This window comes from Postia placenta (genome assembly GCF_002117355.1).
Source record: "Postia placenta MAD-698-R-SB12 unplaced genomic scaffold POSPLAscaffold_9, whole genome shotgun sequence".
NCBI lineage: Eukaryota > Fungi > Basidiomycota > Agaricomycetes > Polyporales > Adustoporiaceae > Rhodonia > Rhodonia placenta.
In genome coordinates this window covers 1,894,752-1,915,512 of record NW_020169840.1, presented here as the reverse complement: position 1 = coordinate 1,915,512, position 20,761 = coordinate 1,894,752, and the positions used below count along the sequence as shown (strand labels likewise).

Genomic DNA, 20,761 nt, shown 5'->3' with positions numbered 1-20,761 from the left:
AAATGGTGGCGCCACCGTCGAGCAATCACAAGGGTCGAGCGCATCTGCTCCTCTCAGCACTCAACTCGTAAGTCAGGTGCACGTATCGCGGTCATCGGACGTTGGTGTCGAGCCTACGCTCGATTCTCGCTTCCTGTCCTAGTCGCTTTTTGACCTGACGACGCTGGGATCATCGGCCTCGTCCCGGGGCTCGCCCTCTATTTCCAATCTTCAAACGCCAGACTCCAATTTTCTTGACATGCTCTGCTCACGCTATCACCTCTCCGTACGCCCTGCTCAATCTAACAAAGACCGGCAGTCTATTCAGATCATTATATCGCAGGTTCATTCGCTGGGGAACAGGACACCTTTGCCGGGCAACTCAGAGAGTTCGAATGGTTAAACTCTTGGACAGGTTTCTCTGGGTGACACACAGCCCTCGTGAAGATTCCATTTGATGAATGTGATGAACTCCCATGAATGCGACACATGGATGCGCTTAGATGGTTCCTCCTGTAATTAATTGTATTTTAGAAACGAACCTTTGCGTCCGATGTCTGGTTCTACTTATACTTATCTACAGTTGAGTGAGAATACAGCCCCAGCTGCCACTGTGCTAGCACATGGGCGAGCTTATCTATAGTCCCTTCAGTCTGCTGCAAAGAGTAACCGAACTTCCTTCTGTTCCTCGCCGAGTACAATATAATCATCCCTAGATGATTGCATCCGGGCATTCCTAATAGCGTAGAAGGCAGCGATAAAAGCAAGAATGAGCGCAACGAGTGACATGAACATAATGATGCCCGAATTGCGGAGAATGGGAGCCAGGGGGTCAGGGGGCAACGGCACGGTGTAACCGTAGACTTGCGCGAAGCTCTCGAGCCGTGCGAGATTCTGCTCAGGGAATTGGGATGCTGCCAGGTTTGCGTCTGTCACCTAGGCCAGAGTCAGCCGCTGTGCGCTGTAACGAAGAGACTGATAATCGTACGCTGAGGAGCTGTACAAACGGCAGAGTAGTATTCCCGTCAGATTGTCGCAGATTCAGGTTGTACAGGGCGTATACATTCCGGAGGAATGTGTCACCGAGGAGAAGCACTATGGTGGATGTCGGCTCACATCAGACTGTCGTCCTGGACTATAGCATTACAGCGCACATACTATTCCCGTCCCAAGGTGGACCTTGCGCGCGCTGGAACGCGCCGGTGCACGCAACGGTATTATTGTAGTAATGTCCGGTTGGGATAACAGAGTCAAGCGGATTGACGGGATATTCGACCCCACTACAACGATACATGACCAAAAGATGAATAGATAGACGTGTAGGAAACGCACCCAATTACGAAGCTAACATTGAGCATAGTTTCGCATGATACAAGAGCCGCCAGTCCATCCGACGTTATCTCAGCGTCCGCTCCGTATATGAACTCGACTAGCTCAGGACTAATAAAGGCTATTCAACGTATGCATTGTGGCAATCAGTAGGTGTCAAAAAAGAGGTGCTGGATCTCACTCGTTGGCGTTCCGGAGTCGAGTACTGCCGTGAACACAGTTCCGTTTGCTGTGCTGGAGGTGTTATTTGTGAGTCACGAATAATATTTTCCCTCATTATACGACCAGACGTGCCTCGAATTACGCCAATTGCCATTGACTTTGATCCCGTCAAGATAGACCGTCCAGTAATACCGACCTAGCGTTGTGTTCACGATAGGCAACACGGGTTGGCTGGTAACACTGGCGTGTTCCGAAATCGGGTCACCTGCAAGCGTAGCTCTGCGTTCAACAAAGCGCAGTAAAGAAGGCAATCTTAACTCGCTTACCCAATGTAAATATGCCACCTGAGGAGCGGACTTCTCCATCGTTGCGGGTCATTAGCATCGTGAACTGGGGTGTCACGTTGGGGTTCTGTACAAATATCTACATGTTCTCGGATTATGCTGCCGTTCCACGAGACAGGGAGAATGAGTAGTGAGGCTCAGTACTCACGCTCTCCACAGGGCTCCCGCCACTTGAAGCTGTGTAATTGGCTTGCTTGAAGGCATTATTAATTGCAGTGTCATTACTCGGGCTGGTGATAATAACAAAAAGAATTGTGAGCAAGTAATAACGTGGAAAGATGTATACTAACGGAGCAATACCCATAATTCCATTGATCCCAGGCGCGATCAAACCGCTTGCTGGTTCGAGCACATTGACTACATGCAATGCAAAAGGATACGACGTTATACAGCTGGTGCAAAGGGGTGTTAATCTCAGTGGACGTAGGCTTACTGAATGCTTGTTCCTTGATAGTGAAATTGGCGAATTGTGTCTTAGCCAGTAAGACAAAGCCCGAAACGGATGATCCAAGACCCGTGCCACCACCATAGTCAATCATCGCTGTAATCGATGTGTTTGTGTAATTTGACAATGTTGTATCGGTCTTGAGCCAGAACTCATGGCTCCCTGTATCCAAGATGATCTACCAGCCGTAAACGATCAGGGCTGTAGCGCCGAGAGTGAGAGCTGGGAATCACGGCAGAGGACTCACCTCGAAAGGTCTACTTGACACTAATACTTCGCCAACATAGCGACTATCATTGAGGTTTTCATAACCTGCCACTTCATCCGCTATTCTCTTCGTGGGATGAATAGCGCGGCTATTGTATCGCTCGGCAGTCCGCTCTATACGAAAAGGAATGCGAGCGCCATGGGACATAACGAGGGCGGACAAGTATAATAAGTTAGTAACGGTAGCAATGACCTTGCCAGCGTGCATCCTATCGAAGTTCGGAAGGGGATATAAAGAGATGGTAGGTTATGATCGTGAAGGAAAGCTGTAGTTGGAAGTATTATATAACGAATCTGTACGCCAAACACAGCATGTCAAAGACTCAAACAGGTATCAGGACGCTCATGAGCCTGTGAAGGTCAGATTACGAAAAACAACATACCAGCGGTTTTGACACGCTGTACTAGCACTAACCCTGGGTGACAGATGGCAACTGTCTACTGAATCGAACGCCTAACAAGTACAGGAAGTCCGGAATGACTCAGTAGATTTTTCCGGCATGTAGATAACATAGGAAACTCACTGTCAGCCAATTCCATATCGTTAAACCTGTTGAGCTCAATGTGTGCGCAAGCGGATTTCCAGGGGAACAGGTAGGCGCTAGAAACAGCGGCCTACTTTGGTAAATTGTGGCTGTGACAATATTTTGCTAGGTCCAGCCAGGTCGGGACCATGGGCTCAAGCGTTCAGCGTTGATATCAAATTCTGCATCCACAAATATTCTCGAGTAGGTCTATCAATATACAATTAGCTGATACAGCATCGCATTTATGCCACATTGACTGTATCGTTGATGCGAATACGCTGCGAAACGCCAGCGCGCGTCGAGCCCAATTCGAGGGCGACCCTACCATATCTAGAAGATTCGCGTCCACATTATTGGCGCGCACTGCTTAGTTGGGCCGAGCCGATCGAGTGCAACATTGCAGACAGTAACATGTGTACAGCGCGCACGAGCAGTGACTGAATTAAATAGCAGATACCTTGAGGTTATGCCCAACGCTAGACAACATAGTACTTCTCCACAATAGTGCAATAATAGCATGGTATGTCAGACGCAGCTCTGACCAGAACTGTCGCACGGCATTGACGAAGCAGAGCAGGGAGCGTATTAGGCAACACAGGAGTGCCGGCTCTTAGCGGAAAAGAAATAAATAAATCATACATCCCACAGCATGTACGCTCAGCGGCACTTATAGACACCAACAGTCCACATCTCAGAGGTTCCCATGCAGAGGTGGCCTCACTCCGAGTAGCTCGAAACAAATGTCTTCTGCTCACCCATAGGGGCAACAACACGGTAGCCTCGACCGGTCTTGGAGCGCTGGCCAGCGCACGAGACGCCAAGGACGACAAGCACGAGGACAAGCACGCCAGCAAGAAGGCCGAGGATGATATATGAGTTGCGCGTGAGCGTGGAGAAGTCGGGCGAGGACGAAGACGTAACCGCAGAGCCTGCGATGCCACCCGCGAGGTGTGCACCTGTGGATACCTAAGCATCATCGCTGGAGTCGCTGGAATTGTCCGAAATGTTGACGCTTTCATTCCATCTATCCAGCCGCTGCCGGTCCCAGTTGTCAAAGTTGGCCCACGCCTCGTTGGAGTCAGTGAGCTGAAGGCGCGGGCACAAGGATGAGCACTCGTTAGGAACCCGGCAGGGCAATGAAGCAGGCTCAAAACGCACGGGGATCATCTGGACATATGGTCTAGTCGTGTTGCCCCGGTTCCTGTTTGGGTTGTGGTTGTACAGGGTGTACACGTGACGCAAGAAACTGTCACCGAGGAGAAGCGCTATCAAGGGCAGTCGTCAGAGCAGTTACAACGATGCGGGTTTGGAACAGGAGAGACACTCACTGCCTGGAGGGAAGCCACTTAATCGCTCGAAGGAGCCATAACACTCCACTGTACCATTCTGCGTCACGTTGTTGGGAGTCGTGAGATCGAGAGGGTTGATCGGCATCTCAACATCCCTGGAGCGCCGTTCAATGCAACAGCAAACCTGAGCATGAATTGAGGACATACCCGAACACAAATGTCATGTTGATCTCGAGATCGCAGGGTGCATAAGATATGGTGTCGTCTTGGAAGCGGGGTGTGTCGGCACCGTAGAGCATGTCCACGAACTCTGAGTCCATCAAGGCAGTAGGAGTCCCAGCATCAAGGATTGCCGTGAGGTTCTTCGCACCGGTTGGCCTAGGATAAGACACTCAATATAAGGCCACTCTTTCGATTGACCGGAAACACCAGCTCACTCACCCAGCCTCAAATCGCTTGCCGTTGATGATGATGGCATCCATGTGAATCGACCAGTACTGTTCAAAGAGAGAGTTGTCAATTACTGGCATAGCGGGTGCGTCCTCAATGTATTCGTATCCAGAGATCGGGTCGCCTGAATTGTCAGCAATTAGCACAAAGTAGTGGACAGGCACAGCTTCAGATCGCGATACTGACCAAATGTGAATTCGCCACCTGAGGACGTGATGTTATTGCCGTAGTACCGTGAAAAGAGCATCGTGAATTGGGGCGGGAAGTATGGGTACTGAGCGAAGATCTGACAGAAATGGTGAGTAATGACAGGAACACCGTTCTAGTTATAGTCCTACATTGGACACGGGACGCGAGCCGTTGTACGGACTCTTTGCCTTCGACAGCGACTGTTGAATATCATTGCCGGCTGTGGGTCTAAAGCGCAATATTTGGTTAGATTTGATTGTGTTGCAATACGCACATGGCTGTACGTACGGGCTCAGTCCTACTAATCCACTTACACCGGGAAACAGAAGCCCAGTGCCATCCTCTGTAGTCATGTTCGTCACATCGACTGTAAACATGAACCAAGTGCTATCAATACCATGCAAATAGATAGAGCATGACACACGCACCGAAAGTCTGATTGTGAACAGTGAAGCCGCCAAACTCGGCTTCCGCCATCAAGATATATCCACTGACCCTGGACTGGCCTCCCTTCGTACCGTAATTCGTACCACTAATAACACTGGTGTTGATAGCGTTCTCGAATGTGACGTTCGTTGATATCCAGAAATCCGGACTACCGGTATCGAGAATCACCTGCGGGTAATCTCAGACCAGAAATCCGAGCTACGTATCGCACGTCGAGGATATTCTCATATCCCGATAGGACATGCAGGTCCGGATTGGAAGTATGCTTCTTGCGAGTGGGCATCGAATGAGAGTGACTCCTCCCAAAGGATTGACGGCGCACAGGCACACGGAGAGCAGAGGTGGACGCCACGAGGGCGTAAAATATTACTAGACCAGAAGATACGGAACCCCACATCGTGAGCGTCGCGAAAAGAAGAGAGGTAGAGAATGAGGAAGAAGGACGTACATCACCATCTGTTGACTGCTCGAGTGTATAATTGTAATGACGGCAGTTTCAACGCCAGCGCTCACTCCTATCGACGCCCTCCAAAATCAACGCGCACGCCGGGGGGGGGGGGTTCGGTGTTTCGCCAGCGGATGGCCAAGACGCAGTGCCTAATGCAATGCGTCGGCGATGCAGCTGAGTAAGAAATTACCTGAGATCAACTTGTTCACCGAGCACCCTGCACGGCGGAGCGCAACTCGCAGAGTGAGCGCCTGACGAGAAGGGATGCACGTACCGCGACCATCCGATCACTCCGGGTCTCGGCAAAGCTTGCGACCACAAGTGGCTATGCAGCATCTTGCACTAAAGTATAGCCATACACAAGGGCCAAGTAGGCAATGCAGCAGTCGTATCTCGCGTGATAATGGCAAGGCTGTAGTCTCACTCAACAGACATCGCCCGACATCGATTCATGAGACGGCAGGTTGTGTGATTGTACAACCGAACTTTCCAATGCAGATATGCCAGAAGAGGCTGTCCATAGCACGATACCGGATGCCAGCAGGACGACGCGTTGATCCCAGGTATAGTAGAGTTGTAGGACTACCAAGCGTGTCCGAGGGGCACTGGTAGGTGAAATAGGAACAGGGGGCTGCTTGACCGGTTAATTAGCCCAGACCTAGAACTCAGTTCAACCTATGTAGGCTAATTAGCTGGTCTAAGTCTTGGACTAAGCAATACTTTGCGAAGCTCGTTCAATATCTGATGGTTCTGGCGCTGGTTTTGGAAGACGACTGTAGTGAAGTGCTGCTGAGCATTGAAAAGTGGATAGGTTTTATGGCTGAAGGGTCCTGGCCCGGAAACGATGTCGGGTGCGAGTTTGACACCGTTGGGGTCGAACCTGAGCGCGTCGTGTGCACGTGCTGGGAATCGCAGCCTATCGGATGACATGCGGTCGCCCACTTCATCTTTCGCCTTCATCCTGCCCACCACCACCATCCTGGATGCGGCAGCCGGCGGGCCTCCGCGCTTGGGTAGCCGACGTATTTGCTGCTCAACAGAGTAGGTCTGTCTCATTCTCCTTATCGGCAACGATCTGCACCATCTAGATCCGTCATCAGCAAAACTAATTTTATCCTGTAAGGCTTCTATAAGGCTTTTAGAACGCGCCACAATCGATGCAATCGCTCGTAATTATTGCAGTGGTCTGATAAGGCATTATAGCGCTCACGCAAAATGCCAATATTCGCAATCGATGCCAGAGGTGCAATTCTGATGATGTCCAGCTAATTGATGCCATGTTTGTGTTGCCTCGTAATACAATGCAAGTCATCACAAGATATGTATGAACTGCACATACATGGCATCTATTCCCGTTTGTGCTGTCATATATGAGGTTGCCAGGATTCTAAGAACATGCCAGACTGAGCGACTGTTTCCTTTTGGGCATCACATTGCTGAGGCGCTTCTCGCCAGTCATCACATTTGCTCAGACAACTCGCAGACATCAAGTCAAGGAGATATATTGTGTGCACAGAAATACAAGTACTACTATTTTACAATGTACGAGCAAGCGGCATCACTGGGTCTTTGCAAGGCATGCTCAAGCACCAATAGCCACAGTTGATAACCAATCTGTATATATAGAGTCAGTTTGTGTTATGATAGATAACATGCATACTCACTTAGTCCACCACTGCGAAAGCGCGCTCGGCTGCTTGAGGTGCGACAGTCCAGTCAAAAATCGCTATTGCTCCAGACAGACAATGGCGAGCAACGTACCGGGATCACTCCGGCTGCGCAGCCTATGGAGCAATTGGCCAGTCGATCAGAGATATCATTGAGTGTTCCTCAAATCTCGGACTTGAGTTGGTTGGAAAGACAAAGGCGACTCGAAATCGAGTATGGGAGGTCCTGCTTGGAAGGACCATGGTCCTATATATGCCTAGAGTGTGGGTCGAACTTGTTCAGAGCGGTCAGACATTGAAAATTCCATGCTATCAGCGGGGCAGCAGAGAATTCAGGGTGTCACGGTCACCCTAACCTAGACCATGCATAGCTCTGGCTATTTGATATGGCAGTAAATTCACTCACATACGGATCTCAGTGTTGCATAGAGACGGCGGCCACACTCACGTCATGTCCGTGTTGGCCGGGAATCGAGTGCCCAGCGAGTCCCTGCTAGACCCTACATGTGCGAAGCGCATGAAGGCAATTGAAATACGATCCTTATGCTGCCAGGTTGATTGGGAGACTACAGATGCAGAGCGATTGATGAAATAAAAATATGTCTATCAAATGCCAGTCTTCATGGGAGATGCCCACAGAAGAGCATAGTAAGTTCGACTCGAGATACAAAAATGATTGCGTCCAAGAAACAGAGCGGAAACATACCCCTCAGATGGCAATTCTAGGGAAAATCGAGCTTGGATAGTGATGCGTCGGCATTCCTCGAGGGTGTAACCCTAACCTACACGTGAGTAACCATGAGGTAATACCAGATCTCCCAATTCTGCTGCACGTTCGCAATCACTCGGCATACGGTCAGCCTTCTTGCAAGCCTCATACAAGCCCTGTCAAACCGGGAAAATTATGCCTCAGGATGACAACAGCCCCCCAATTATGTTGAGTGCCTCTCGGATATCATCATCATTGTACCTACATTATAAATACCTTGTCAGGGGTTTATTGCGGGCGGGAATGCTGGTGCATATTGGTCACTGGCATAAGGCACTGGCATTTTTCAGAGGTTTCGCTGATGGTAGGGTAGTACCTTACGCGACCCGTGAGCTGAGAAACCCCTGCAGTGCGCGAGGCAATGCGCAAACCCAGATTCTAGTGGATTGGCACACTGCCTGAGATCCTACTAGCAACGCTGGTGTTGCCTCCGCAAAACGTGCTCTCATAGAAAGCGATGTTGCATAGCAATGAACAGATTGGTCGACTTCGACAATCTACTCTCAATATGAAAGCCGTACAGCCGCATATGCGGGCAGCCGCCTTTGCGGCTGTACCAAGGGTTTTTCTCAGAGGGAGAGCGAGCTGCTCTCCATGCTCATGCTCACATCGGGTGTTGTACGAGAGGAGGGAGGTGAGAAGCAGACCCATTCTGCCACCGGAGTATGGCCACCACGGACCTTTGGGCGTACCCTTCGCGGAGGTTGCACACTAATTGTCTCGTGATGCGCCATGGATGTGAATTTTTGGACATCCTTGACCTTTTCGTGAGGTCTTTTTGATGTAGTATTTGGACCAAATGCAATACCACCGGGTAGTTATTCTGTGTTCTCTCCTGCGAGCTTTACAACAAAACAGTCAAGAGTCCACGATCAGAACAGACAGGCTCATTGAGCTATTCTTGTCAATCGTGGTTATCGGAAGCACACATTGATCAAGCGTACCACCACAGCGCAAAGTTCTCTGCTCGTTAGACTTAGCGTAATAAGGAGCTCTGCAAGCTGATAAAACGTTTAACGCGTTCAAGACAATGTGGATTGAAGCTAATCGTTTTTCATTTAAAGTGTATTTATTGCTGGAAACATTCCGTTCATGAACGATGCATATATCTGCGGTTTGCTCCTCCAGGTCGTATCAATTAGTTGCAATCCCAGCACTTCGCTGTCCTCGTGATAGTATCTTCGGCCCGCCATTCCTATGTTAGATAGGCGATGGCCACCGTAGTAGAAGACTGACACTCGCTGCGGAGAGAGTATCCGTGTTCGCTGTCACGCGTTGTACTAGTCATTCAATATAACAATCTGTCGCGAGAAATCTGGTTCCGAAGACAGGTAGGGGGGACGGAGAAGAGTATGGTACGTACTACTTGCATATACCTCAATGCAGCCGCATCATCCCATGGAGGCATCGTCTTACGCGTACTTAGCAGGCGGGTCACAACATCGGACTAATACCATGTCTCATTCACTGAGTGTCGCGTTATCCAGCGGGGGTATCGTCAGGTGAGCCATATCGACGGACTGACGCAAAGCTTCACTGTTACCTTGACTCTCAGAATTCACACGAATAATATCGGCACGGCTTCCCCACCACTCTGGTGACCGTCGATGCAGTTTCAGCTAGGTATCCTATATCGTGTGCACTTTTGCCACCATAGTGTGAGTATAGTCGCTCGGAACACAACACTATCATTCGATCCCCCAGGTATACAATGACCAATCGTTCTAGTCAATTTCTGTCTATTACGTACCGCGAAATAGAGAGTTCACGCCTTTGTAGAAGTGGTGGCCTTCCGTCCAATACCGCGCCCAGCGAAACCCCACTCTATCTGACGTGCCTGTCTGATCGCCACACCCAGGTCTTCCGCGAATGACCAGACAAGGCCAGGGTTCTTTTGGAAATAGCGACCAACGAAGATCACGTCTGCCGAGTCCTACCAGATCCGCGTGTCAGTCAATTCAACATGCCCTTGACCAGACAACAGACTCACCTCGTCGAGAACGGCCTGGGCGAGATGACCATTGGTGATACCCCCGACGGCACTGACGAAGATCTTCGAGCCGTGCGCCTGCTTGACGGCGCGCGCGAGCGGAACCTGGTAAAGGCCCGCCGTCTTGCGCTCCTTGTCGTCATGGTCGAGGAGGGATGCCAATGAAAACTGTTGGCGGGAGTCGACACCGCCGCTCGATGCGTCGAGCAAATCGACCCCGTGCTCTGCGAGGATGGGTGCGAAGCGCACTGTGTCCTCCACAGTCCACGACTCGTTGGGCAGCACGGCATGTAACCAGTCAGCTGCACTGAGTCTGCGTAGGACGCACAGCGCGGGTGAGCGAAGTCGGTAGAAGGAAGGTAAGTTGAAGAGCCTTACCGAACAAACAAAGGCATTGTGGGCGGGATCACAGCGCGGATGGCATCAACAACCTCGACAAGTAGGCGAATGCGGTTCTCGAAGCTGCCGCCGTACTCGTCCGTGCGCTTGTTAACCGAGGGCGCGAGGAACTCACTCAGGAGGTATCCGTGCGCAGCATGAATCTCGATCACGTCGAAACCGGCACGGAGGCAACGCCTCGCACCATCCGCGAACGCCCGCACGACACGCTGAATGTCCGCTTTGGTGAGCTCCTTCGGCTGTGGGAATTTCTCACTGTAGGGGAGCGCGCTGGGGCCATAGACGTCGTTTGGCCAGCCGCCGTCGATCTCGGGCGCGGATAGGCCAAAGTCGAGCCAGGGGGCGACAGTGGAGGCCTTGCGGCCGGCATGGGCGAGCTGGATGCCAATCTTCTGGCCTTGCGAGTGCGCAAACTCAACAATCTTGCGCCAAGGCTCGATGTGCTCGTCGGACCAGATGCCTGCGTCCTGAGGGGTGATACGACCCTCAGGAACGACGGCGGCCGCCTCGACGACGGAAAGACCAGGGCCACGGGTCAAGATCCCGCTCACTGCAAGAAGATGAGTACGCTGACTGGATGGCATAGGTGCAATGCTTCACTCACAATGGGCGAAATGCCATGCAGTCGCCTTGCCATCCTCAGCAGAGTACTGGGAAAGAGGAGAAAGCTAAACATAGGAGTAGTTAGATCGCGATCGAGCTGATGCATTGAGTTTAGCCCCACTAACCCAGATGCGGTTTTGGAACTCGACGCCGCGGATCTTCAGCGGCTGGAAGAGCTTCGGGATAGGCTTCCCGTCTGGCTGGGGATCGAGAGCGGTACCCGCCGGAGGATTCTGCGCTGGCGTATAGTACCCGATGCCCGGCGCGGGCGCATTCACCACGTTATTGACATGGGCCATGTTGATATCAGCTTGTGTGCTTCGTGATCTGTCAAGAAGGGGAGGATGGGAGAAATGGATTATGTGTACCCGCTATCCTTTATACTCGCAGATACTGTCGCTTGAAAGGCATCTCAGCTTCCATTTGAGAGCAGATTAATAAGGCGCCCTCGGATGACTCATGTCAACATTAGTGAGGTATCATTGCTGCCATGATCTGCAGCGCAGTCAATTTGCATGGCCCTCGTAGGCGTGAGTCATGCACATCAAGTGCTAATTTTGCCTCACCGGATCTTTGCGTACGGCGCTTAATGATCAGTAATGCGAAACTGATTGATTTTGCAAACCACCATGATTTCGTCTTTCCCATCAAAGTCTATATTTCTGACGCTTGCACGACCTCATAGATATACATCGTACTGTACATGTGAGGAAGATTGAGGATATATGCATTTGTCGCGGAATGGGAGCCTTATAACGGTTCAGATAGCCTTCTGCAAATTCATGATAGGACAGATCCCCGGAAAATGCAAGCCGCGGTCTCCAATCGGACTTCCGATCTAGTACACTTCAGCCATGCTTTTGATGATCCTCCAACCCGATATGTCCTCAATGAACTGGCTCGCGGCGCGTAGGCGGTTTGTAGAACGAACGTCGCTGTACGACACAGAGTATTTTCAATCCCCGTCTCGATCCGCACTCAAACAAATGCATGGTACTTCAAGAGTACGACCTAATTTCCGACATTTCACGAGAACCGATCGAGTGCTTTCCGGGCTTCACGGCCAACGTAGCATCGATCTTGCCGGAATTATCATTGCACGAGCAGCGATAAAACTATGCTTTGTTAGCCTGCTTCTTAGTCACTTACACTCCGAGTCGCTCGGTGACCGAGGCGCGAAATCTATACGTGGGATCTACTCAAAACCCACGTCGGAATCCGTACTGTGACTTCCCAATTATTATCAGACAGGCGTGAACCAGATCTTACCCAATGTCCCCATCTCCTTCCCTGCAGAGAAATCGGGGCCGCGCAATTGTATGTAGCTCGCAAGATATCAGCTTCTCTTACTATTGCGGATGTATTCATATTGCAAAGACGTAACTGTTGCATTAATGGATATCCAATTTCGAGTGAGGAACAAGACATGAAATAGCCAACTACGGGGATAATAACTATTTGAACCACATCAGCGCCCTCAGAGACATGATCATACCTAATGATACTCAACAACACTGGTCATGACTTTGCACCTCGCGAAGAGGCAAACCGATTCATACACATCGCTCAAAGAGGGGTAAGAGAATATTCCAAAAATTGAGTAATCAGCAGCAGGCCTATATGATTTGGGTTGACTGACACGCAGGGGCCTGAGCCAATGAAGACTCATGGCCGGCGTGCACCGCGAAGACCACTGAAGGACAACGCACCCAGACCTTTTTTGCATACCCACCCTCCGCTCGTGCGTCATGATCCACCAGAGACACGTTACGCATCTTTGATCAAAGGACACGTCCTGCGCCGGCACCAGCAACGTATGGACGTGTTCGAGATCGAAGCCACCTTCCAAGGATGGCTTCAAGTCCTCGATCTCCCCTGTCGCGATCCTGCATCAGAACGAGCTGCAGGTGTCACCGTCTCGCATAGCGACAGGGGTACAGCCCAACGCGCCCTTCCCGGTTGTGTTGCTGCATACGATGGTGCCTTGATGCGGAGAGACGGCGCACGACGCTGTCATACGCCGCGCGCTTTCCAATCGCCTTCTGAGCCCCGGGATGCGGACGCGTCACAAGTATACCTCCTCCGCCGGGTGGCAGCAGGTCCGATGTACATGTGGGGTACTGGCACTACGCGGCCGCGACGATGCACAACGTGCAGACAGGTCAGCCAGACCAGGCTGGCCAACTGCCAACGCATCATCACAGACCGCACGTACCAGCCTTCTGGGCTTGTCAATCGGTCTCGGTGGACGGCTACAGCAGAAGTGAGCCAGCTTCCTGCCATCAAAATAAACAACAGCGCAACGTCGATACAGAGGTGTGCGAGCGTGCTTGGAGGTTGGCGAATCGCCCACTCTACGTGTTCCGAGCAGAGCTCGGCCAGCGGTTAACTTCCAGGTCCTGTTAAGGACAGCACTGTAGAGTAAAAGTCCCAAATATCATCTTGCTCGCGAGTGAGGACGAGGAGTCCTGTGCGGGGCGAGCGTTGCGGTCATGGTCTGCTACCGTGGTGGTTGAGAGGAGATTGCACGCTGGGCGCTCGGCCGACTGAAGTGCGGCCGGGCGTGGGAATGATACACACAAGAGGAACCAAGTTCGAACTCCACGGTTATTTCTTCGCCAGTCAGCCTCAAACCATAACGTTGAACTGGTGTACGAAATAGTCTGACTCTTGTCTCACGAAAATCCAGGATAAGAAGAGCCTCGCAGACCAGCAGGTCCGCGCACGCCGCAGAAGTTAGAACGTGTGTTCATGTTTGAGTGAGAGGATAGAGGAAGGATGTGGCCTTTCTTTCCTCAAAGGATGTTAATAATTGATTGTTAAAGACCGACCCAAGCAACGGTAGAGAGGTGCGTCACTAATTAATTAATGATACACGAGAAGACGATAAAATACACGTATTTCAGAACACCGCATAACCCAATTTATTTGCGTAGCGCTTCGTCCTCACTTGCCGCCAATCATCAGCACATCACACAGCAGCTACACGAATTCGTACAACCCACCACGCCCAACCGTTCTCTCTTCCCTTCAACGGACAGGCCTTCATGGCACCGACGCATCGCGGACGGGTGTATGCCCCTTGTCCAGCGCACGGATGAACTCGTCGCCAACGTTAAGAGATTCTTTCACGATGTAGTCGGGCGTCACCGCAAGCCACTGGTTCAGCGAGAACTCCTCGAACCTGTGTCAAGATGCGTAAGCGCACCAAGACAGCCAGGAAAAAACACGGAACCACGTACTTGGGCGACTTGAAGATCTCGAGCATCTCGATCGGCTCGTCGCCTATGTTCTCGATGTAGTGCCCGCAATTGCGTGGGACTATCATGATGTCGCCCGCTTGGTAGTTGAACGTCCGCGTCGCTTGCACCGTGAAGATCGTCACCTTGGCCTTGCCGCGGAGGAACATAGACCACTGCGGCACTCGCGTGTCAGCCAATGCTTAACTCACTATGACCATAGGCGCATATATGCACCTCGTCTGCGTACGGGTGCCAATGCATCTCGCGCAATGCGTGGGGGTAAATGATAACGTGCGCAGCGCTGATCGTCGTGATGCTCCAGATGCTGCTGTCCGTAATGCGCACCTCCCCGCCGGCCGTCTTGATCGGCTGCTGTGCGAGCATCTTGTGCGTCATACGGCGTGCAGTCGGCTTGTTTCCTACCGGCATCTCCTCTGCCGTGCTTTTCTTCGACAGGATCGAGCGGAAGATAAACTTCTCCCGCGTCGGAATCTTCTCGAGCGTCGACTCTGGCACCTTGAAGTTCTTGCGCAAGATGTCGCGCGGGGTGTGCGCGAACCAGTCACTCAATTGGAAAGCCTTGTACTCGGACGACTCGCCGTCATCGAAGATCTGCACGGCGGTGAGCAAATGTAGGCGCATACAGCGAGAGGATATGCACCAGAAGGAATTCGCAGCCGCCCTCAAGACCTTGAAGCGAGTGCGGCACACCGGCCGGGAAGAACCATAGGTCACCTTTTTCGACATCTTCCTCGAAGTAGTGGCCTCCGAAGTCGATACCGGTTATTCGTACGCGACCTTCGATGATGTATGACCATTCCGCGTCGTTGTGCCTATATGCGCATTTAGCCAGACTTTGGTGGTGATAAACACGCGTGCGCTCACCAGTGCAGGTCGCGGACAGCGCCTTCCTCCAGGCGCATATTGGTTGCGGCCAAATCGCGCGACATGGGGAGCTCGCGCACGGTCGTCTCGCGCGCCCAACCGCCCTCCTCAAGGCGCATATGCGAGTCGGCCCAGGACTACTTCATGTTGAGGACGGTGCCCCAGTCTGTAGACGGAGGGCAGATCATGTCTGGGTTTTGACGTTCGCGGTCGGGGTTACGAGGGCCGACGATAGTCGAGCCCTTATTGCCGCGCAGCGGCTCCGGAGGCGGCGAGGGCATGTGGAAGTACGGAAGGTGGAGGAAAAGTTACTGAACGGACTTGACGGGAATGTGATGATATATATATATATACGAGAGCTGCCACACTTAAACAAGGACGCGCAGGTACGTCATGATGAGCGCATCCGGTCTACCAAAGAGAGCAAGAATAAGGTACTCGACCAGCTGAAGCTGCCCGATGTGACATACCGCGTCTGTATCAACCCAATACGCTCTGCATATTTGAACATTCTGAACCCAGTGATATTGGCTCGATGTAATACAATCTATTCTTCCCATCGATCATGACGAGGATGCGATCAAGCAGGCGACGTGGATCCACATTTGGCTTTCTTTTAAATCCTAAATTAGAAGATACTAAATACGGTAATCAATAATAGATGCGGGGTGACCAACATGCGCCCCATTTCATGAGAGTATGCAATTCGTGACTAGCGAGAAGAACTTCGTGTGTGTGTGTGTGTATCGCATGATCAGCAGACTCACGTCCGGTATCAGTACTGATCAAGAGTAAGTGAAACTTTAACCTAAGGCCAGACCATTTTTAGAACGTTGACTGACAAGCCGAGACATTATAGTCTTCTACAAACATTATACCCACCATAATGAGCCCTCCTGCGGCTGGCAGCACCAGGAAGGCGACATAGGCGCGGGGCAGCCAGTCGCTGGGCTTTGCGTCGCTGGGCTTTGCGGAGTTTCCCTCGCGCCTAAACTTAAAATGATTCTTGAGCGACGGCGCATCCTTGAGCCAACGCCAGGATGCTTTCCACACAGCCGAACCATTGCACCGAGCCGCGTCCATGAGACGATGCCAGGTGCCCCACCGGAAAGCCGCGCCCATGGGACGACGCCAGGTGTCCCACCGGGAAGTCGCATCCTTGAGACTATCCTGGGATATCCTCAAGAAAGCCGAGTAGAAAACGATTCCCAACCCGGATAATTGATTCGCAGCAAGCCACAGCATCATCATCACGCGCTCGGTGATGGTGCTTCGACCGTCGTGGAAACGGGTCAGTCCGTATATGACTGCATATGGCAAACCCATGGTCAGCAGAAGGCACACGAGAATTGCTGCGTACTCTTGCTGCGACGCGGGCAAAAACGTGTCCCGCGACAACGCAGGGTCAGGTGTAGGACCGATACCATCGAGGAGGGGGGAAATAGTGAGATCGACGCGGAAAGACGTATCCGATGAGTTCTGCGTGTTCTGCTCGTCGAGTATGAAGGTTTGCTCTTCCATGCCTGTGAGCGATCTCATGATGAGGAGCTTTCTTTCTCCATCCTGCTTCATCGACAGATGCTTCTTCTCAAATCCTTCGGCAGGTATGATACCAGGAAAAGGATCCGGTCTGCCAATAGCACCGTCGAAGAAAGCATCCGTTCTCCTCTCCGCTTCTTGCAGAATGTGTGTTCGGAGGACGTGCCTGCTTGAATACTCTCCGATAAGTGCGCAACAGATTGCGTTCGCAAGTGACATCAAGGCGTATGGGAATACCGAAAGCCCATAGGCAGCGTAGCCATATCGGTCCCTCTGGTCGCCAAAAGTAGATGCAAGGGTGAAGGAGGCGGATATCATCTGCCCAGCCGATACAATGATTTTCAAGTACTCTGGTCGTCGGTGAATGCGTATTTTCTCTACCGAGAAAAGTGTAGCCAGTATGAACGGCTTGAACTCAGGCATCGGAACTGCGAGGGTGTATCCAGGGGGGACAATGGCTTCACCATGCACCTTCCGCTCGTCTTCTCCGAGCGCGGCGCACGACTTGTCTTCGTCGAGCTTTATAATAGCGTATGGGTGCTTTGCTGTATCCCTACAGCCCATATAGAAAGGCTATTAGAGAAGTCGAGAAAATGCGAAATTAAGAAGACTCACTTCAATTTATCGTAGTTGGCGGGTAACTTAACGAAGACCTCGTCGCCTATCTCGCCATTCGGACGCCAATCCTTAGTTCGGGCAAGAACAAGGAGAGTACCGTGACTTAAGGCTGACAATACATCATCGTGGTGGCGCAATTCCTGGGCGATCAAGAGTAAATCTCGCCCCAACGTGCGAAATGGGAGGAAAAGCGAGACGAGCACTGCCCATGGAAAGCTGCCCTCGCTCAAGCTGCGATGCTGATCAGAGCCTTCGACCTCCACTGACAATGGAACTGAGGCTACATGGGCGACGAAATTTGTTGCGTAGAAGATAATGAGATGCCACGCTATCTCCACCGATCTGCGATCCAGAAAGACGATTTCAGGAGAAAGCGTGGAGAGCGGGGCGCTGAGTACCGGTGTCAAGAGCAAAAAGAAGAGCAAAAAGTGTGAACTCGTATAGTCTGCTCGTGACGGCGAAAAAAAGGCAAGTTCATGCGGGGGATCCCTGGCATGACGACTGACGGTGGGCTACGACTTGCTTTGCGACCCGTCATCTTCCTTATAACATCTTTCGCCCAGTAAAGCCGCTAATGACTCCGAAGTGATGTGCGTGCGGATGCACTGGCCAACATCTCACTATTGGTGCGTCGTCAACGTGTTAAACTTCATATAAATGATGTCGTGTGATCCGACTCCACTTACAGCGCAATGCAACCTACACATACGCATGGTGTGCACGGAAATCGCCTGTTGCACGAGTAGTTGACCACCGCGCATCTTCTCGTCCTATTTCCCACAGTTTCCGGGTCCATATCAACGGCGAACAACGCTTGACCCTTCAAGCTCCACGTACAAGGCGTCCTATTATTAGAACTTTGTTGTCCGCGCACCAACTCCTTTTTGAACTTGTAGAGTAAAGCTGCACAGTAGGGAAGAATTGCTTGCAGAAACTTAGAATGAAGATGGCACTCAGGGTATGATCTGGCATTAGGTACTTGCTTATTAGACAGGTAAACCGACATGATTATTCTGTATCAGACCTTCAGGCCGTCCTACACGTGCCGGACGACCTAGCCTTGTCGCCCTCATCTTCAACATTCGCGCCCAGTGGCGCCTTTGCTCATCGAGAGCCCGCGCAAGCGATAGTGTCGAGGCGCAGTCCGACGTGCAAGTACATTCGCTTTGGTTGGAAATTGTGGCGTCTCGCCACTATGCCTACGCGTCGGACCTTTCCGTGTGTACATCAAACCTTATTTATTCGTAGTATATGCGCACCAAGTTTTTTAACATGGCGTTTGCAACTACTGTCGCTTATTCTGATTCTGTAAGTGCTATTCGCTTCTGATTAACTTTAATTTGATCTTTTCTACAAGAACATTGATTCCTGCATGCAGTGGAACAACTACTGTACTGATGTGCGAGGTGCGGTTCCTCCTGCTCCATCTGCGCTGCGCGCAGACCCACAGGACGGCGCCCTCTACAGTCAATGAGACGGGGGAACCTGCTCTCAGTTCACTCCGGAGAGGTCCCCGGGGGGTATGCCGCTCTCTTCTGGTTGGCGGTCTCAAGCAGTAGCAGCGCAGTGCGCTCGCGAACACGAACTCTCCCTGTGCCTAAAATCACCTGCATGTTCAGATGGCCGCTCCGGTGAGATCTTCGATTTGGGTTGTAGGGCGACATGCGCTCGTTAGGGCTGTTCTCCGATCCCAGGGAAACTAAGGGGGGAGACTTCTCAAGCGACGTACCCTAGCCTTGGATGTTGAAAGCGGAGCTTCTCCTGTGCGTGGTGGAACTTGAGGGCAGCATGCTTGCGTGATGCTATTGTCTTTTGACCGTGCGTCAGTACCTCTCAATTGGCATGCTTCACGAAAGGAAGTTGCGGTGAGGGTTGGGACCACCGTGTTACTGGCTTATCTTTTGCGGGGTGTGCTGTAACTTGAGGTTCTGGCAGCTGATCTGATCTGATTTGCTAGCCAGAGTCTGAGATCGTACATAGTTGCAGTCAATGCCCGCCCCGAGTCACGCGACGCAGACGTGAAGATGCAACGAGAGCAGCCAGCCACAAATGAAAATGTAAAGACATGGGTCTTTGTACCGTATGTTCGATGCGCGTGCTGAGATTCCAGCTTCACACCAATATGGTCGTCAGGGTTGAGACTCCTCTCGCGCCATTGCAGGTTACTTGTTTGACACACATTTGATTGTTGTGCCTCTGAGGTTGATATTGAAGGAAATTAGGAAAATGTCATGGTATGATGAGACGATGAATACAACTAGATACAACGTGGGGTACAAATGGCCGCACGGCAGCGATGAGTTATTGGCGAGTGCAAAAGATTTAGGTGGATAAGATGGATATATTAAATAGAAAGTATTCCAGCGGGCCGTGTTGCATGTCAGACGTCCGGGGAGCCTCGTAGATAAGGCCTGGAGCGCAGAATACATTAATGAAGTCGAGTCGCATACCACATGCTCGATCAAGATGGCGGATTGAGAAGTCATGGAATCTCCAGCCTCATGCATCGGGGGCTGTCATAAAACATCCGCGACATTGCGGTCTTGAGCCGCACATTCAACGCAGACAATCCAGGTGGCAATGAAGCTTAAGCGCAATTGATCGCCACGGAAGCATTTCGCAACCTTCGCATGCTGACACAGCAAGCTGCCTGCGTAGATGGCATGCTAAATGCAGGTGTAAGTTCGACGAAGAACACGGGTACGACATCGTTGCGCGGTGCAAAGTGAAGCTGCCCGGTACTAGACACTGCACTGCAAGAGAGATTTGGCAGAATCGAGAAAGAGCGCTAGTACAAGGGATGTTGCATAAGTTCATCTGTACTTGCAGTTGAGCGATATACTCAGAATGGTACTATCAAGCGACAAACCTGAACAATAAAATCCTCCGTTTCGATCGTCACTAAAATGTGGAAGTATCACAAGCTCTCGCATGTGTTCTCCGAGCTCAGAGGATATGCAGCGCCAGTTGCCTGCCACCACTCCAACGCCGCACACGGCATAAAAGGGAACCTTACGCATACATGACATGGAACCCGGGCCTTCAAGCACGCCTCGTCCCACGGTAACACGTAGTGATCGTAAACGGGCGAGCTTCGATAGTTCTCGGAATGAAGTTCAGCGTCGAGGAGCGCATGGAAGGTACTGCGCAAGGGGCTCTCGCGACTGCGTCCC

At 51.5% G+C, this 20,761-nt stretch overlaps 5 protein-coding genes across 5 annotated transcripts; 1 reads left to right on the top strand and 4 right to left on the bottom strand.

Annotated features, from left to right (window-relative positions):
• Nucleotides 1–627: 627 nt before the first annotated feature.
• POSPLADRAFT_1047533 (hypothetical protein) lies at nucleotides 628–8,062 on the bottom strand (the record flags this gene model as incomplete). The annotated part of the gene is made up of 30 exons (XM_024479310.1): nucleotides 628–915; nucleotides 968–1,074; nucleotides 1,138–1,259; nucleotides 1,312–1,429; nucleotides 1,490–1,537; nucleotides 1,613–1,735; nucleotides 1,797–1,881; nucleotides 1,963–2,044; nucleotides 2,105–2,171; nucleotides 2,248–2,437; nucleotides 2,507–2,640; nucleotides 2,910–2,942; nucleotides 3,051–3,076; nucleotides 3,311–3,383; nucleotides 3,809–4,019; nucleotides 4,212–4,318; nucleotides 4,382–4,497; nucleotides 4,550–4,720; nucleotides 4,784–4,916; nucleotides 4,979–5,078; nucleotides 5,131–5,181; nucleotides 5,296–5,348; nucleotides 5,410–5,596; nucleotides 5,640–5,884; nucleotides 5,974–6,025; nucleotides 6,151–6,201; nucleotides 6,597–6,951; nucleotides 7,216–7,237; nucleotides 7,638–7,660; nucleotides 7,992–8,062. The coding sequence occupies 30 exons, from the start codon at nucleotides 8,060–8,062 to the stop codon at nucleotides 628–630; spliced, it is 3,444 nt and encodes a 1,147-aa protein (XP_024338103.1).
• Nucleotides 8,063–10,077: 2,015 nt separating this feature from the next.
• On the bottom strand, nucleotides 10,078–11,603 carry POSPLADRAFT_1146821 (hypothetical protein; the record flags this gene model as incomplete). The annotated part of the gene is made up of 5 exons (XM_024485989.1): nucleotides 10,078–10,245; nucleotides 10,303–10,615; nucleotides 10,681–11,251; nucleotides 11,306–11,369; nucleotides 11,430–11,603. 5 exons carry the CDS (start codon nucleotides 11,601–11,603, stop codon nucleotides 10,078–10,080), a joined length of 1,290 nt encoding a protein of 429 aa, XP_024338102.1.
• Nucleotides 11,604–13,111: 1,508 nt separating this feature from the next.
• On the top strand, nucleotides 13,112–13,387 carry POSPLADRAFT_1115719 (hypothetical protein; the record flags this gene model as incomplete). Its single annotated transcript, XM_024483456.1, has 1 exon — nucleotides 13,112–13,387. A coding segment is annotated over one exon (276 nt), but the record flags the coding sequence as incomplete, so codon positions are not given.
• A 962-nt stretch (nucleotides 13,388–14,349) lies between these two features.
• On the bottom strand, nucleotides 14,350–15,712 carry POSPLADRAFT_1146265 (hypothetical protein; the record flags this gene model as incomplete). The annotated part of the gene is made up of 6 exons (XM_024485908.1): nucleotides 14,350–14,488; nucleotides 14,547–14,719; nucleotides 14,781–15,158; nucleotides 15,208–15,379; nucleotides 15,432–15,538; nucleotides 15,587–15,712. The coding sequence occupies 6 exons, from the start codon at nucleotides 15,710–15,712 to the stop codon at nucleotides 14,350–14,352; spliced, it is 1,095 nt and encodes a 364-aa protein (XP_024338100.1).
• A 544-nt stretch (nucleotides 15,713–16,256) lies between these two features.
• POSPLADRAFT_1047528 (hypothetical protein) lies at nucleotides 16,257–18,594 on the bottom strand (the record flags this gene model as incomplete). Its single annotated transcript, XM_024479309.1, has 5 exons — nucleotides 16,257–16,268; nucleotides 16,314–17,523; nucleotides 17,586–17,868; nucleotides 18,298–18,358; nucleotides 18,463–18,594. 5 exons carry the CDS (start codon nucleotides 18,592–18,594, stop codon nucleotides 16,257–16,259), a joined length of 1,698 nt encoding a protein of 565 aa, XP_024338099.1.
• Nucleotides 18,595–20,761: the final 2,167 nt, after the last annotated feature.